Source organism: Talpa occidentalis, unplaced genomic scaffold (assembly GCF_014898055.3).
Source record: "Talpa occidentalis isolate TD23 unplaced genomic scaffold, MPIMG_talOcc4v2.1 talOcc4.9, whole genome shotgun sequence".
In the NCBI taxonomy this organism is placed as follows: Eukaryota; Metazoa; Chordata; class Mammalia; order Eulipotyphla; family Talpidae; genus Talpa; species Talpa occidentalis.
The window spans coordinates 68,758,859-68,774,859 of record NW_023605305.1 but is presented as its reverse complement, the minus strand read 5'-3'; the positions used below and the strand labels follow the sequence as shown (position 1 = coordinate 68,774,859).

At 44.5% G+C, this 16,001-nt stretch overlaps 2 protein-coding genes across 4 annotated transcripts in view; one reads left to right on the top strand and one right to left on the bottom strand.

Annotated features, from left to right (window-relative positions):
* Positions 1-382: 382 nt before the first annotated feature.
* On the top strand, positions 383-14,150 carry KIAA1191 (KIAA1191 ortholog). 2 transcript variants are annotated; one of them, XM_037500593.2, is made up of 9 exons: positions 383-580; positions 1,973-2,083; positions 2,292-2,378; positions 4,963-5,141; positions 7,684-7,810; positions 10,112-10,236; positions 12,239-12,345; positions 12,517-12,659; positions 12,771-14,150. In XM_037500593.2, exons 3-9 carry the CDS (start codon positions 2,351-2,353, stop codon positions 12,977-12,979), a joined length of 918 nt encoding a protein of 305 aa, XP_037356490.1. In that variant the 5' UTR covers positions 383-580; positions 1,973-2,083; positions 2,292-2,350; the 3' UTR covers positions 12,980-14,150. The 2 variants fall into 2 exon arrangements, with proteins under 2 accessions (XP_037356490.1, XP_037356491.1); XM_037500594.2 differs by lacking the exons at positions 383-580; positions 1,973-2,083 and having other exon boundaries at positions 2,361-2,394.
* The window catches only part of SIMC1 (SUMO interacting motifs containing 1), a 69,414-nt gene continuing 67,490 nt past the window's right edge, over positions 14,078-16,001 (bottom strand). Inside the window, exon 11 of one of the 2 annotated variants that reach the window (XM_037500590.2) lies at positions 14,078-15,089. In XM_037500590.2, coding sequence (XP_037356487.1) covers positions 14,827-15,089 — 263 coding nt within the window. In that variant the 3' untranslated portion in view covers positions 14,078-14,826. The remainder of the gene's footprint in view (positions 15,090-16,001) is intronic. The other variant, XM_037500591.2, reaches the window with a different exon arrangement.

The window sequence follows — 16,001 nt, the reverse complement described above, 5'->3', positions numbered from 1 at the left end:
GTGTGATATAGTAGGTAATGACACTAAAATTTAAAGTTGCAGGAGAAAAGCCTCTGCCCTTCCAGTGGATCTGACAGGCGTCAACCACCGAAATCTAAATGAAGTGTACACCCAAACTCCATAGCCCCTCGGAGATGAGCCTTGATGGCAAGATTTATACATACTGCAGAAATATGGGTAAATCGACAAAAAAAGAAAAGAAAACAAAAAACACCTTTCATTTTCTCAAATGTACTGCTTTGCCATATTTGTAAATCCTTTAGGCAGCAAAGTTCCTGGGCCCTTTTAGATCGCGGACTACAATTCCCAGCATACCTTGAGCACAACCCCCCCCCCCGCTCCGGCCAAGTCTCGCGTGATGTGACCGGTCTCGGAGGCTTTATCAGGGAGGCTGCCGGCGAGTCCGGCAGCCAGTGTTCCTGGCCGGTGCCGGGACTTGTAGCGTTGCCCCGCGCGCTGCGACGCTTTAGCCATGGCTTGGGTCCCGACTGCACCACAGCGTCACGGGAGACGGGGGTCTTCGGAACATCTTTAGTTTTGGAGCCCAGCAGCAAGCACCTCCGCGGCGGCGGAAGAACAGGTAACCTGAGGGGCAGGGCCGGGCCGGCCCTCCCTGGCTGAGCCCCCAGCCCCTAAGGGGGTGCCCCGGCCCCTCCCGCGAGGCCCTCGCTGGCCGCCTCTCCTCGCCTCTCCCCTCTCACCCTGGCACGGAGCTCGGCCAGATCCACCCTTGCCACTCTTGTCCAGCCTTCTGGGGGTCCTCCAGTGGGGGTCCTCTCTGACGTCCCTGCTGTCGCTCACCCCGCTTTCCCTTTACTTAATCGTCAGATCAGCTTAGCCGGAGACCCCTATCGCTCCCCTTAAAATTTCTGCTTTGCCCAGCTCTCAGGGAACCTTCTCTTTGTATCTTGCCCCGGCACTGATCTCTTTAATCTGTCTTATCCTCGGGGAGGTGTGAGGGTTGGTTCAGACTCGGTGTTTAAAATCCTGGTGGCTTTGTCTTGTATCTTGTGATGAAGATGGTTGCACTCTGCGGGGGGGGGGGGGGGGGGAAGGGACCGATACGGGAAGGGAAAGTAGAAGAGGATCTGGGTCTGGAATGCTCCGTGGACCAGGTGGATGGCGTAACTTTGGTATCTACGATACCATTTTTTTTTTTTTTTTAAAGAAGAGCACTTTCTTTTTTTTTAAGATTTATTTATTTATGCATACAAGAGCTGGGGTACAGGCCACAGATGCGGGAGGTGAGAGGACTCACCTGAAACAGAGCAGGGAGCAGAACAGGCAGACTGATTGAAATACACTACTGAGGGGAGCAGTGGGAGAGTCAGGAGAGGTCTGCTGCGCCATGTGGGTAGCTCCCTGGCTGGCGGGGGATCGAACTCAAGCTGCAGAGGCTGCGGATTGCTTCATAGTGCGATGCTTAACCCCTTGTGCCACCAGGGAGACCCTCTGTGATACCCTTTAATAAAGAAATAACTAGTGTGTCCTCTGAGCTAAATCAGGATAGAGAGGCAGCCTATCAAGTTTGAAAGCATTATAACTTGCCTTCCTCAGGACTTAAATTTCATTACCCTGTAAAATTGGGAGTGGGGAGTGGGCAGCTACCTGCCTTGCCAGTGGCCATTCCTTTTTGCTGTGACCTTGGATAAATCACTTAACTCCTGATTTTTAGTTTCTTATTTTTTAAATTGGGGGTAAGTATTGTCTGATTTGCAGTGTTGCTGCAAGGATTAAAACACAAGGTGAGTTTTGTATAAACCCCTTAAGAACTGTCAGTATTAGCAAAATTGCCTGCTGTTATCTAACTTCTTGTATAGCTCAATGTATTTGGACCCTACACCCTAACTTACTTAAAAATGAAGTGAGTATACCTTTTGCAAGGTTGTTATGGGGGAATACCTCAAACGTACAGGTAGGCATTTGGCAGACTCTGGAGGCCTGTATCATGCTGGTTGTTTGTTGTTACTAGAATTTCTGGAATGGATGGACTCTTCCCAAGCCGCTTTGCTAATTTGCATCAGCTGGACAATGTTCCTCATTAATATCTGTCTGTCGGCATAATCGTCACATCATTTCACTGGTAAGGTGACCTTTTTTCCATGTAGTATCTTTGTCATATCACAGGTGTTAGGATCAGCCCCTGTTGGCATGTTTGTCACCCATTGGCCCTTAATGTGTGTCTTTGCCTTGTCAGCAAGCCAGAAAATCTGTGTGCTTGTCAAAAGAATAGCATTGAAGCTATTCTTTGGTGTTTGCTATAAGAAAATGCCCTTTGTTATTTTTATTAGGTGGCAGGGACTCAACTCCGAATTCTATATAGGAAAAGCATCTGGATTCCAGTCTTTCAATGGCTTCAAGACAACCAGAAGTGCCTGGTAAAAATTCTTATTGGTAAAGTTGTGTCTTGCCCTTAATATTTTAAGTTAAATAGAAAGCACTTTTTCTGAACCACGTCTTAATGGTTACTCTCTGTCACCAGGCGAGTATTTAGATTTAATAGATTGGCTTAATTTAAATATTATCTTATTAACCACCCAGTTAGGGTAGGAACCCAAAACCTAACTTGAGAGAGAAGAATCGTTTCACTTACAGATATGACATGTTTATCACTTTCCTACAGGTTTCAAATAAGAATTCTGAATAAGTTTTGTAGTTCTTCTAATTTGTACCAAAATATTAGTGTCACCTCCTCCCACCCCTTTTGGAAGGGGTAGGAGCTAGGGCAGTGGAGGTCTGAGCAAAGAGGGTATCAGCCTGACTGGAAGGCAGATAAAACTTGGCAGTCGTGAATATGCTCACAGCAATGCTGAATGAGTCCTGAGTCAGTGTTGGGTTACTGCAGTCACTGACACCACCCAGGGGTATTTTAGTTGGAGGGGCCAGTAATTTTTAATGAAATATGAATCATTCAATTTTTGATTCACAATAAAGAGACTATGCCTGTTTCTCAGGGCTATTGTGAAAATTATTCATAAAATCTGTGAAAACGTGAGTTAAAAGTGATCAATATATACTTATTTCCCACCAGATTTTTTGGTCCCTATTTGTAGAAGTGGATTTCTTAGTATATGTATTAGGTGACTTTATTATTATTTTTGCGGAAGGCTATGAAGATGGCTGTTGGGAACATGTTTTTGAAATTGTTCCTAAATTCAGTGGATTAATAGAGAAGTCCTTCCCCTGTCACCTCATGTGGATCCATCCCAAGTCTCTCACATCATCAGTTTGTGTTTTAGTTTGTCCTTCATTGTTGTGATTACCATGCACTCGCTATAACTACCTGGCTAGAAGCTCACACTCACTAGGTCAACTTCCTGTAGTGTGGCGAGCATGGAGTGTCGCCTGTACAGTCACGGGTTGCTTAGTAACTGCTGGTCAGTGACGGGCAGCATATACACCGGTGGTCCTAAAAGGCTATCCCACAAAGCCTAGGTGTGTAGGAGGCTACACTATCTAGTTTGTGTCATAACACCCTGTGATGTTTGCATGACGACAAGATCTAACGCACATTTCTCAGAATGTGTCCCTGTCGTTAAGTGATGCGTGACTGTAGAGTGCAAGCAGTGGCATGGAGATTTGTCCTGGCCCCAGCGCATGCTCGAGGCTTAAGTGTCCGAGTGTCACTTAGCTCTGCACCTCATTTTCCCGCGCTGGAAAAACGGGAAGGGTATCTGCTTAATGAGGATTAGGCAAGTTGAGGGAGGTGTGTGGCAAGGAAGGGTACTTAGTCCTTATTTTTGTGTGTGTGTTTGTTTTAATTGAAATGACTCACCCATTTAAAGTGAACAGTTTTGTGTTTTTTAGTATATTCACAAGGTTGTGCAACTGTCATCACCTAATTATAGAACATATTTATCACACTCCTTCCCCCAAAATAAAACTTTGTACGTTTTAGCAGTCACGCCTCTTTCTCCCCCTGGCAACCTCTCATCCTATTTCTATTTCTATGGATTTATAGTCATTATTAATATCAGTAGTAATAATGGTAGTTTTGTGGGTTCCCTGCCTGTTTAAATGAAGTGTCTTTGCTGGTCTGGGACTTACTGCCCTGCAAGTTGATGCCTTGGAGAGGGTGATTGTCTTAACTTTAGCAACAGGAAAATGTCCCCCTGAAGGCAGGATCTGGATGTTAGTGCTGTTGTGAAAGGATTAGCCAACCAAACAAAATGGACTTGGCATGCTGGTCTGGCAGTACTGAGAGTGCCCTTGAAGTGGGGCACCTGCGTCACAGCAGGGCTGTTCCTCTGTCAGTGCCAGGGGACAGGAACGGCAGGATCAGCTGGCACTGCTTCGTGAAGGTGGTTGTCAACAGTTTCTGTAATGGAAATTGGCTTTGTTCAGGCCATACTTGAACTAGTTTCTAGAACACTTCAAACTAGAGATGATGGTGGGACCACATATTGTTTTAAATCTTTCTTATAAAACTCTTTTTCCCTCTGGTGAGTTAGGGAAGGCAGAGGACTTGCAGTCAGATCTTGTTGAGACCCACTTGGCTACCCTCTATATGAGCTCACTCCCCTCTGGCCTTCGTTTCCTCATCTTTAAAATGGGAATAGTAACTTCCTATCCTCAGTCTTACATGAATTGAGAGCCCTGGCACTGCCAGGGGCTGGCTTCAGTACCATAAAGGACATAAGCTTTGAAATCCTATCAGCTTAGATTTTTATTCCAAATTGCACTTTGAGTTGTGTGATCTTGCAAGTAAATTTAAATTGAACTTGGGTTTTCTAATTCATAAAAATGAATGTGAGCCACTGAGTGGGCTAAGTGGAGAGTCCAAAGTATCAGGCATAGAGAAGGGACTTAGTACCCTTACCTTCTCTTGAATGGATTAGCTATTCCAGAACAAACTGTTGCCTTGTTCTAGATAAAGAGCTTTCAGAACTTTCCTGCTTATAGTTTGGAGGTGCATTTATTTTGAGCTGCTGAAGCCATCCTGACAAGTGTCTCTGTTCTTAGCTCTTGAGCCTAACGGGCCTCTAGGCAAGATGTCCCTGCCAATCGGGATGCACCGCCGGGCATTCAGCTATGATGATGCCCTGGAGGACCCTACGCCCATGACCCCTCCTCCATCGGACATGGGCAGCATCCCCTGGAAGCCCGTGATTCCAGAGCGCAAGTATCAGGACCTCGCCAAGGTATCTCACCCTGCTGACTGCTTCTGGCAAGTCCTGTCCCTTCCTTCTCCTTCCTTGGCTCCGGAAGCCTTCAGTGGCACCCAGCATCCAGAGAGTTGGGCAGCCACCAGTCCTGTATATATGTTTTCTGTCTCAGTAACAGTTGGTACAGTCTTTTTCTTTTTAATTTAAAACTAGAATGACCTGTTCTCTCTTACTGAGACTTTTCTGTAGCGCACCCCACCACCAATTTCCCATTGCATGAAATCCAAGCTTCTTTTCTGCCACTCCCCCGCCCTCTGCCTAGTGACCCAACCATATGCGTTAAGATTTCTTGCATTTGAGGGTGTTTTCTGCTTCTGTGACTTTCCTTCACAATGTTCCACTTGCCTGCAATGTTTGCAATCCCATCCTGTTCTCCCACCCCCTCCCTTTCCATTGCCTGACAGATAGTTACCTGTAAGTCTTAGCTCACTTCAGTGAGCATTTACCTCCATCCTCCCATCAGACTGTGCCCTCTCCCTTTGAGCTCTCCACAGTACCATGGGCCTCTGTCATCATCCCATTACTTGATTGCCTTCCACCAGCTTCTGGAGGCAGGGGCCATGTTCAGTTTTGTACTCTTTCTGCAGTAGCTAGCCGAGGACTTGGTGTAAAGTAGAGTCCAAAAACATGTTCATTGAGTGAGTGAGGGAAAATGGTTTCTTTTTTGAACACAAGCTGTGCTTTTCCTTATGCTGTCCCTTCTGCCTTAGATGCCTTTTCTCACTGCTGCTGCCTCCTTTCTAAGGCCCCTCCTGGTGCTTTTACACACACACATACACACACGCACGTGTGCACGCCTCCTTACACAGTGACCTGTTCTCACAGCCCTTTGGTGCAGTTTGGCTCCATAGGTGCTCACAGCTTGTAGTGGGCATGTTACTGACGCCTATGCTTCCTGACTGTGGGGCCTGTGTTTCTTACCTCTGCCCCTCTACCAGAAATGCAAGAAAGGTTGTCCTGTTGCTGGAATGCACTGGGCCTGCCAAGTTCAGATGAGGCCATTTAACTTGCCATTACAATTTCACTGAACTTTGAGCTGCAGGACAGCTCAGGGCCGACTGAACTGTGTGATAAGCATTTTCTGAGAGACCTGGGTGTGAATCCTCTGAAGGTCCTTGTACTATCTGTGACCCAGGGCACACAGTTCCAACTCTGACATGACATGGAGATTTACTTTATGTCATGGAGGGGGTGTGGGATTAGCTGAGGAGTAAAAGGCTTGGCTGACATGATGAGCTCGGCTCCCAGCCTAACTTTCATTTGGTGGGGCTTTATTTGATCCTTCCTTTCTAATGAGGCGACACCTCACCTTCCACCCCCTTCAAGTCTCAGAACAGGAAGCTCCTTTCCACGAAAGCAGCCTCTATATCAATTACCTACTGAAATCTGACCCTGTCAGTTGTTGAGGAGAAAACATTTTGTGTAAAAAAAAAAAGTACTGGCTATGCGAGAAGAGGCCTCAGCAGCCCGCCTGTGATGCCAGAGCAGATGAACAAGGCTGGTGCTGGCGCTGGGAGGGGCACCCTTTTCAGTTCTAAAGGATGTGCTTGCTTCACGAGACAAAGCCTGCCTTCCAGTGTTCTGTGGTGCCCTGGCTGAAACAGCTGACGGTTTGGAACAGTTGCTCTCAAAGGACACCCAGCTCGCCTCATCACATGCCTGCTTTCATTTGCCCCTACTCACCCTGCATTAGGAATCAACTATGCTCCAAGTGAGGAAGCCGAGGCTCATGTGTGACTCCAGTAAACGCTGCTGAAAAGTGTAAACCGTATTTTGTAACAGGGATCATTTAAATACCTCCCCTGCTGCCCTCCTTTCTGGCCATATTTCTTTCTCATTCCCTTGGAGAAGCAGAGAGCGAAGAATAAAGCCAGTTCGTTCCATCCTCTCCCTGCCAGTGCTGAGCATGGTGGGTGTTAACAGTCCAGCAAGTGGCAGCTTTCCGCTCTCTCACCTTAAGGATTGGGAGCTATGTCGATTTTTTTTTTTTTTAAAGACTATTTAAGACCATTACTTGAAGGCTTAATTCTCAAAGTGTGGTCTTGGGAACAGCAGCATCAGCATCACCTTGGGATTTATTAGAAACAAGTTTTTCAGTCTCACCCTGGAGCTACCACTCAGCTCCAGGGTGGGGCCTGGCAGTCTGTTTTATCCCCTTCCAGGGGTTCTGATGCTCAGAGAGTGTGAGAACTGCATGGCAAACACCACAGTCCTGGTGCACGGTCTGTGCTCACTTTGCAGGGAGTGTTTCTTCTGTGTTCCCTGGGCCACAGTGTAGTTTTGGGGTATTGGGCAGAGGCTGGGAAGGAAGTAGACCCAGAGCTCTAAGGTCTGGCTTTGCTACTTTTATAAAGCTTATTCATATAATGTCTTTATTGGTAGCACTATTTAATCAGGTGGAGATGACCCCCTCCTCCTCATATATGACATTAAAGTTATCAGTAACTTCTCAGAGAAGTAAGTTTGGTTGTGTGACTCCCTTGCGCTGCTCAAGTGCCTCCTTCCCTTTCTTGAACAGGTGGAGGAAGGAGGGGCCAGCGTCTCCTCCCCTGCCATAACCCTGTCACCGGCCCCTGGCAGTGTGGACAAGGTCCCCGTGGTGAAGGCTAAAGCTACCCACGTCATCATGAATTCTCTGATCACAAGTAAGCATTCTTCACCCTCAGAATAGAGTGTTGTTGGGGTGGGGAAGAGCTTGGGCCTCTGCAGTCGGACTGTGGATTCTGTGAACAGCCTGGCTTCCACCATTCAGGTGGGAAGAGTTGCCAAACATTAAAGCATCTTGTTTGACCTAGAGGCATTCCTGCTACTTTGTTATTTTCGCTACCCACCTGTGTGGCCTTAGGCAAGTTACTTTACTCTCAAGACTTTTTGTCTGGTCATAATAGGAGTATGGCTGCAGGTTGGAGTCGATGCCCCAGGTGCTGGAGAAGGCCCCACTCACACTGAGGCATTACCCACCTGCCCTGCATTTTTTTCTCCCTAAATTAACAGCTCATAGTTGTTCTCTTAGTGGCCCTTGAGGCAGGTTTGGCCCCTCAAGTGTCTTTAGTCTTAAGAATGTGTGATTTGTGGTCCTAATGAGACCTAACACAAGACAACTTGTATTTTTTTGTAAACTTTATCACAAGTTAACTAAGTTTGTTAGTTCTGGAGGTACTTTCTAGATCATGTGGGAAGTTAACAATATCAGATACGTGGCTCTGCTCAAGCAGTAGTCTCTGCGGGGCAGGGCACAGAGAGGTCTCCTGGTTGGCTCTTTTCAGTCGGAAGCATTTGTTTATTGGCTCTGGGAGGGCATCAGCTTGTCTTGGGCACAGACGTCCAAACTCTTAACAACTTTCTCTTTTGCACCAACTACTTGTATTTTGCAAGCTTCAGAATATTTTCTATTGATAGTGTTGGAAATCTTAGTTATTGTTCTCTTGGTACAGTAGAACTGCCTTCTTGAAAATAGTTTACCAGCAGTAGAGAATATTACAGCACCCCACTGTACTGTTGTCACTCAGATACTTATTTGGCTTATTCACTTGCACAAACATGTATATTTTTATGTAACTGCAAATATAGTAGAAATACTATTTTTTTTTGGTTTGTTTTTGCTTTTTAGTTAGAACTGCTATGAACATCTGATATTGCTATAGTCTTTTTTTTTTTTTTTAAATAGAGGCATGTTTATTTATTTATTTGTTTGTTTGTTTGTTTTGTTTATACATGCACTGGGTACAGTCAGAAGTGCGGGAGGGTGAGAGAATTCACCAGAGCCAGAGTGGGGAGCAGAGCAGGCAGAAGGACCGAAGCACACTGCTGAGGGGAGCAGCGGGCGGCAGGAGAGGTCTGCGCGCCATGTGGGACCCTCGCCTGGCGGCCAGGGATCGAACCAGCGCTGCAGAGGCTGCAAGCAGCTTCACAGCCCAGCGCTCAACCACTGCGCCACCATGGAGGCCCGATATTGCTATAGTCTTAAAGAAATAGTTGCTTTTAAAATTCTCGTATTGGTGTGCTGTAATTTGTCAGTTCTTTCCTGCTCTGTAAATTTTCAAATCCTGTCTGGTAGGACTGGAAGAGATCTTCATGCCTTTATATATATAATTTTTTCTTTGCTTCTATTTCTGATGGAAATAAGACAGTTCCTTCAAAGGGGAATGACCAAGTCATAAAGGACATCTGGTGTCTAGCTGCCACATTCCTGTATGTATGGGTGAATTATGTACTGGACATACAAATTAAGCCAAAATTCAGCTGTCAGTCCTTCCAGGGTATAACTGAGGTATGGATTATGAGATAATCAGGTCAGGCTGACAAGACTGGAAACTGCCTGCTATGCCAGGCACTGACGGGCTGTTTCACACACCAGAAACGTGGACCAGGAGACCACAGCTAGTTCAAGGTCAGTTCTCTGCGGTTTGACTCCTTTTGTGGGTAGAATCTTGGTGTCAATGCTGCCTAAATATGGCCCATTTGTCTTTGGCTGAGGTCTTTATGTGGGTGCTGAGGATGGTGAGTCTCTCCCAGGAAACTTTACATTATTTCTCCATGCCAGCGGCCTTCTCCATGTTGCGTTTCTGAATTCAAAGAAAATGCCCAGTGTACAAATAAGAGGAAGGAAAGGAGTATTTCCCTGGAGGTTAACTGACTGTTCCTTTAGGCATGACTTAATTTTAGTACTTTATTGGCTTTTTTAAAAATAAAATTGTTTTATTTTTTATTGAGGTAATAATTGCCTTACAACAGAGTGATGTGTGTACGCTTTAGCTTGGTGTGAGGGAAGGCTTCCTCTAGTTAGAGGACCTTCGTGTAAGGTTCAGAATTACTGCTGCGATGCCTCTCTGGACGAAACCCACCCTGGGGTGGTCTCCCCTTATGAGGAGAACAAGAGAGGTCTGTGTTGAGCTTCCTGATTGTGATGGGAGGGGGAATGGGCATGACTGTCATCTCTCTTCCAGAACAGACCCAGGAGAGCATTCAGCGTTTTGAGCAACAGGCAGGGCTGAGAGATGCTGGCTATACACCCCACAAGGGCCTTACCACTGAGGAGAACAAGTACCTTCGCATGGCAGAAGCACTCCACGTAAGCTTGTTTTTTGGGAATTAAATGCAAACAAGCGAGCATTATTCCTAGCTAAAGATGTAGCTGTGGTTTAGAAGTTAGCAGCTCAGCTCTTTGTGATTGTGGCAAGTGGTGCAATGAGAATTGGGTGGGGAGTTTAGAACTGGTACAGTCCCACCGGTGGGGGTGCTTCCCACTTGAAAGCTCAGAGGCATATCCACGGTGTTCCTGCGTATCCGTCTGTAGAGGGGGGCATCTGTTTTGCTTACTTCTGGTTGGGAGGAGACTCTGGGCTTACACCAGGTTATGTGTGAGCACTTCATGGACAGTAAGCCAGCAGGGGTCACTTGTTTACCAGTGTTCCACTTAGAGGGACAAAGAGAATTGGGCAGTTTCAACAGAGGTTTTAACACTTTAGCTGGAAATAAACATTATGTTCTACATTTATTTAAAAAAATTAAAATCAAATATAGAATTGGAATGCTTTTGCCCTTTCACTTCTAAAATGGTATGAAGAAGAGTTTTTAAGGGTAAGGTTAACGATAACCAAGTAACTGTATGAACCAAATAGTCTATTCCACTTTCTTTCGGGGAGTTCCCCTTCATACTTAATAGTCTTTGTGGTTTATGAAGCACTCACATTCATCTAGCCTTCGTATTAATCCTTTGAGGTAGATACTATTCTCGGTATAAGAGAAGAGAATGAGGTCCAAGGTGTATATTGAACCATTCGCAGTACCTGAATAAGTCTCCTGATGCCCGATCTTCTATTGGATCTCCACCACCTATTCCAAGGTTGACTGAGAATCTGACTCCTGATGGGGTGCATAAGGAAGGTAGTGGCAGATTGTGGAGGGGCACAGCTAAGAAATAGGGACTGCCTCTGTTAAGTGAGGGTGGGCCATCGTACTGGTTATAAGGGTTCTGAATAGGGGGTTATGAGAGCCTTAGGGCAGCATGAGACGTGACAAAGGTAGAAAGGAGAGTTACACAGTATGTGAAAGGAGGAACAATAACAGGGTTGGGTGGCCCATGGGACGTAAGACGTGGACTATTGGCGTTCTTTGCATGTAAGTTTAAAAACCAGTGCTTTGGGGCCTCAGGGTCAGGTTGGCCAGTGTAAGTGTTTATACTAGACAGATGCTTCCAGAGAGAGGCATTGTCAGTCTTAGACACTAACAGAACTTTCCAGACTAAGTGTCCATCAGAATTCCAGTTGAACAGTTGACAAGTAGAAGTGACTTTGGTCACCTGTTTTCAGCATCTTGGCCACAGGAGTAGAACATGAGGGTGGCTGAAACTCAATGGCAACTTACCTAAATTGATATATTGCGTATGTGTGAGGGAATTAAAATGTAATTTGTTTGAAATGTAGCTCGGGCTAAATACTGACATATAGACATGGTGCAGAGACAATATGGGAGCCTTGATCTAAAACACTGAGCAGCAGATTTGCCTCTCCACTAGACTGCAAGTCTCTGCGGTAGAGGTATGTCTACAATGCTGCAGGAACCCAAAGTGGCTGGTTTTGGGGGAGTGCAAAGGGAGAGAATGGGGATTGGCTCCACAGAAAGCATTTAGTTATAGAAGGATAGTGTACTTGTATCTTGTTTTTATTTTATTTTACTTTATTTTTTTTGCAACTGGGAATGGCAGGGGCTATATGTGGTAGGAGAGACAGAGGAGTTCAAGGCCCTACTTATAAGATCAAGAAGCCCTAAAGCCTGGTTGGGTGAATGTGGGAAAATTACTTCTCTGAAAGTAAAAGCTCTAGTGTGGCATTTAGTACAGGGGTGTTTTAGTTATGTTGTAGAAGAAATAGTTTTTTTTTAAAAGATGGAATTCTATCTTGTGTGGCAGAATCAAAGGAAATTCTTCTATAATCCAAAACTACAGAACCTATTAATAGTTTTCCTTTTGCCTTAAGAGTGTAAACCACATTGTTTATGTTCAAACTTGGCTGTTTGTAGCTATTCTGTACTTCTCACTTTTTATTTAAAACGTCTCTTACCCTTCTGAACAGAAACTAAAGCTACAGAGTGGAGAGGTAACAAAAGACGAGAAGCAGTCTGGCTCTGCCCAGTCCACCCCAAGCAACACCCCTGAGTCTTCCCCTCGGCCAAAGTCCAGGTGAGCTCTTCCTATGCTAAAGGGAAAGCTAGTGCTGCATACCCAGTCACGGTTTAAACTCAAGAGTTTCAGAGTGAGGAGTAGTAGTCTCCCTAGTCTTTTGACATGAGACACTTCTAGAACTCTAGAAAGAGTATACATTAAGGATATGTTTTATTCTTTCTCTTCCAGAGGCTGGTTCAGTTCTGGTTCCTCCACAGCATTACCTGTGTCAAATCCTAGCACCATGGATTCTGGAAGTGGGGATAAGGACAGAAACTTGGCAGACAAATGGAATCTCTTTGGACCAAAATCCCTCCAGAAGTCTGATTCAGGTAAGGCAGCTTCTTTAAAAGAGAGAAAGCAGTGTGGCAGGCATCTTGCCAAGTATGTTGGGAGCTGCCTATTGCTTTGGAAATCATTTGCCCTCTGGTTTACCTTGGTAGGAAGTTTTGCCACTCAGGCCTATAAAGGAGCCCAGAAACCTTCTCCAGTGGAAGTGATCCATGTCCAGGCCACCCGAATGGCAGACGACCCAGTAGCCTTCAAGCCGCCCAAAATGGACATCCCAGTGACAGAAGGGAAGAAACAACTGCCGAAGACCCATAAACTCAAACCCCGTGACTTGAATATACTCACACCCACTGGCTTCTAGAGCTTTCTATTCTAGGGACTCTGGAGAGAAGGTGTCTTATGCCTGACTCCCCTTTCTATCTTAGCTCTGATATAGGAAAAGTTTATTATTTTTAAAAATCTCTCAAACTGAGGCTAGAGCTGGAAACATAATTGTATTTGAGAAACATTAGTGCAAAGCTTGTCCTGTGGAAGAAGCCATTTTGTACTCTAAGATTAAATCATCTCAGCAGTGATATGTGGGGGACCTCATCACCTATTTTGGTATCATCTAATCTGGATGAGTACTTTGATCATGGAGTACAAGGTAAATGAGGTTTATGTTGTTCCAAGACCAAGGCTTCCTGCTTGCTTTTCCTCTGCCAGGGTGCTTGGGTAGGCAAATCATGGAGTCGAGGTGTGTTCACTGGTTTGGACAGCTCTGGACTGTGCTGGCCCTGTGCTCCAGCCTGGTCCGTTAGGGGGACCTCCAAGGTGTTTGAGGTCTGGTACAGATCTTCCTGTGCGGGAGCTGGAGTCTCCTTGCTTTCTGGTAACCCTAACAGGCCACTTTGGCCTACAGCCAGTTCTCTCGGGGCAGTGCTGTTGGGGGATGCTTCTGTTTTGTGTGTCGTAGAACAAACACTAGTCTCACATATCACCTTGGTTGCACTTTAAAGTGAGATTAATTTCACTATGATTATGTTGGAAACTTCCTTCCAGAGGAAATTCAGTCTATTGGTTTGGTGTAGATGAGTGGAAGTTAAATTTTGTAAATGAAGGTGGTAAGTACAGTTAGGTTATGGTCTTGAGGTTCACGTGAAACTAGTGTCACCTTGTTTGGATTTCTTTGTTCAGGCCAGGGCCTGAAACTTTTTTCTGGGAGGTAGAAGGATTAGAAATATTTCTACATGAAATCATTGTTCTCCCCAATGAGCCTCCTACCTTTGTAAATGCATACCTTCATGACTGAGGGAAGGAACAAGGGAACCCTCCTTTAATTTCTCTTCACCATGTCCATGCTCAGTGTTTGTCTTGACCACTGTCTCTAATTCTTGCTGGGTTTTTTTTGCATAGTATCATGTCTGCATAAAGAGCTGAGTTGACCTTTCCATAGAGAGAGGCCCTGGAGTCTAAAATGATCAGAACAATTAATTTATTTGTCTTCTCTTATGCTTGTATCACTTGTTTTAACAATAAAATTCCTTACTACTTTCTCAAATGTGGATAGCCTTTTTTTTTTTGTCCTGTTGGGAGTAGTTATTCCTTTTTCTCTACTCACAGTCATAGAATCTAAGCATGGTAAACCAGTAATTTGAAAAACCATTGCCTTTTTATTATATCCTTTTAACATCCATTTTTTGGTAACACAATCTTTTAGTTTCTCCTCTCCCCTTTATTCAGTACATAAGATCTTAATATAACTGGCCACCAAGTCAAATTCATAGGCAATATAACATTTGTAATACGGGATGTAGTGTTGTTCCATTAGGGAGAAACGAATGTCCTTCTCTTTTGAAACAGGCTGTCAGTACCTTGAATGACATAATTGATGTCTAGGATTTGTTCAGCAGAGGAATTCTTTTTTCACATCTTGAATGGTTAAGCATTTAGTGCATATTATAGTATTACCTGTTTCCAAAAAAAGTATAGATAAATAATTTATTACAAAATATATACACCATGTGTATTTATGCCAGTTGAGAACAGGCTAGGATAGGATTATAGGGAAAAAAAGGTATTTCCTAAACCATAGGAAGGTGTTATAACCTACAGATAAATAGATAGGCTTGGTCCTATAAGATTTTTAACTACTTTTTATACTTTTAGAACTTCCAAATAGTTGGAGATAGAGTTCAGGAGGTATTCTTGGTGTTCAGTGCTGAGGACTCAGGGGCTGCTCCAGGTCTTGGTAGAGGGTTCTGCGTCGGGGTTCAAGTCTGCAGCATAGAAGAGCAGGAGCTTCAGCAAGTGCACTTTGTCTTGGAGCTGTGGGACCAGCGGCTCCCCCAGCATCTGGATCAGGCGGCTGCGGAAGGCCTCGATCTGCTTCTCCACGTCCACCACGGTGATATCATCACCTTGCTGCGGCTTGGGCTTGATTCTCTTAATTATTAAGTCTTTCCGATCAATCACTGAACTCCGCAAGTGCTCTGCAATGGGGGAAAAGTCAGTTAAACTGTTCTCACCTGCCTTTTATTCTTTTCTGACTTAAGATGAAGTCCAATTTTAGTACCTAGGTTCTGGGCAAAACCTGGCTTACTAGTTACTGGGATCTAAGTCAAAAACCACAAGAAAACACTCTATTTCCAAAAGAGCTTTTTGTTCATAATTCCCTTTGGTCCTCAAGAAGTCTTACATAGTAAAAGAAATTCTGTTTTACTTTTTCCCCCTTGTTGAAGGGGGAACATTGTGAATATTTGTCAAATGAAACTATTTCAAATTTATATAACCACTTGAAATATATTCTTGTGAATTTTCAATAGCTTTAGGGATATTCTAAGTATCAAAAGAATTGCAAAGAAATACTGAACTTAGTAATAAGTTTGTTGTTGGCAATTGGTTGATTGTAGTAATTGTTTAAAAGAGGCTGTGTATATATTACAGGATAGACCTATACGTGAAGAAATGTATTTGTTGTTCAGAGTAAGGGTTCTCACTCTTGGAATGGAAATTGAGGTATCAGTATACATTTATATTCTTAAACTATAACATTTGTTGGCTTTGTTGTCAGAAATGGCCTGGAAGCTGACACTCCAGTAGCAACCAGCATACTTAGCAACCAGATCTTAGTTTCTAAATACCATTTCCTGCCCCTCACTAGGAAAAAATCAGAACTTTTTTTTTTTTTTTTTGGAGAAAAGGCTGATTCTAGGACCATGGCAAAGAAATTACAAGGTGAAGCTAGACTACCTTTTACAAGAAAAAGTAAGGGAATGCTTACAAACTGATGGGGACACGTCAGAAGGACAGCAGTTACTTTGAAGGGGGCTCTTGTTAACACTTAAGAAATGGAGAAGGGGGCTTCTGTGGTGGCTCAAGGGGTTAAGTCTTAGCACTATGAA

Excerpts from the sequence above, each read along its gene's own strand:
- KIAA1191 (XM_037500593.2), top strand. The coding sequence starts at position 2,351 with ATGGCTTCAAGACAACCAGAAGTGCCTG. Across the intron at positions 5,142-7,683 it reads AGTATCAGGACCTCGCCAAG|GTGGAGGAAGGAGGGGCCAG; the intron begins GTATCTCACCCT and ends TTTCTTGAACAG. Across the intron at positions 12,660-12,770 it reads CCTCCAGAAGTCTGATTCAG|GAAGTTTTGCCACTCAGGCC; the intron begins GTAAGGCAGCTT and ends TTACCTTGGTAG.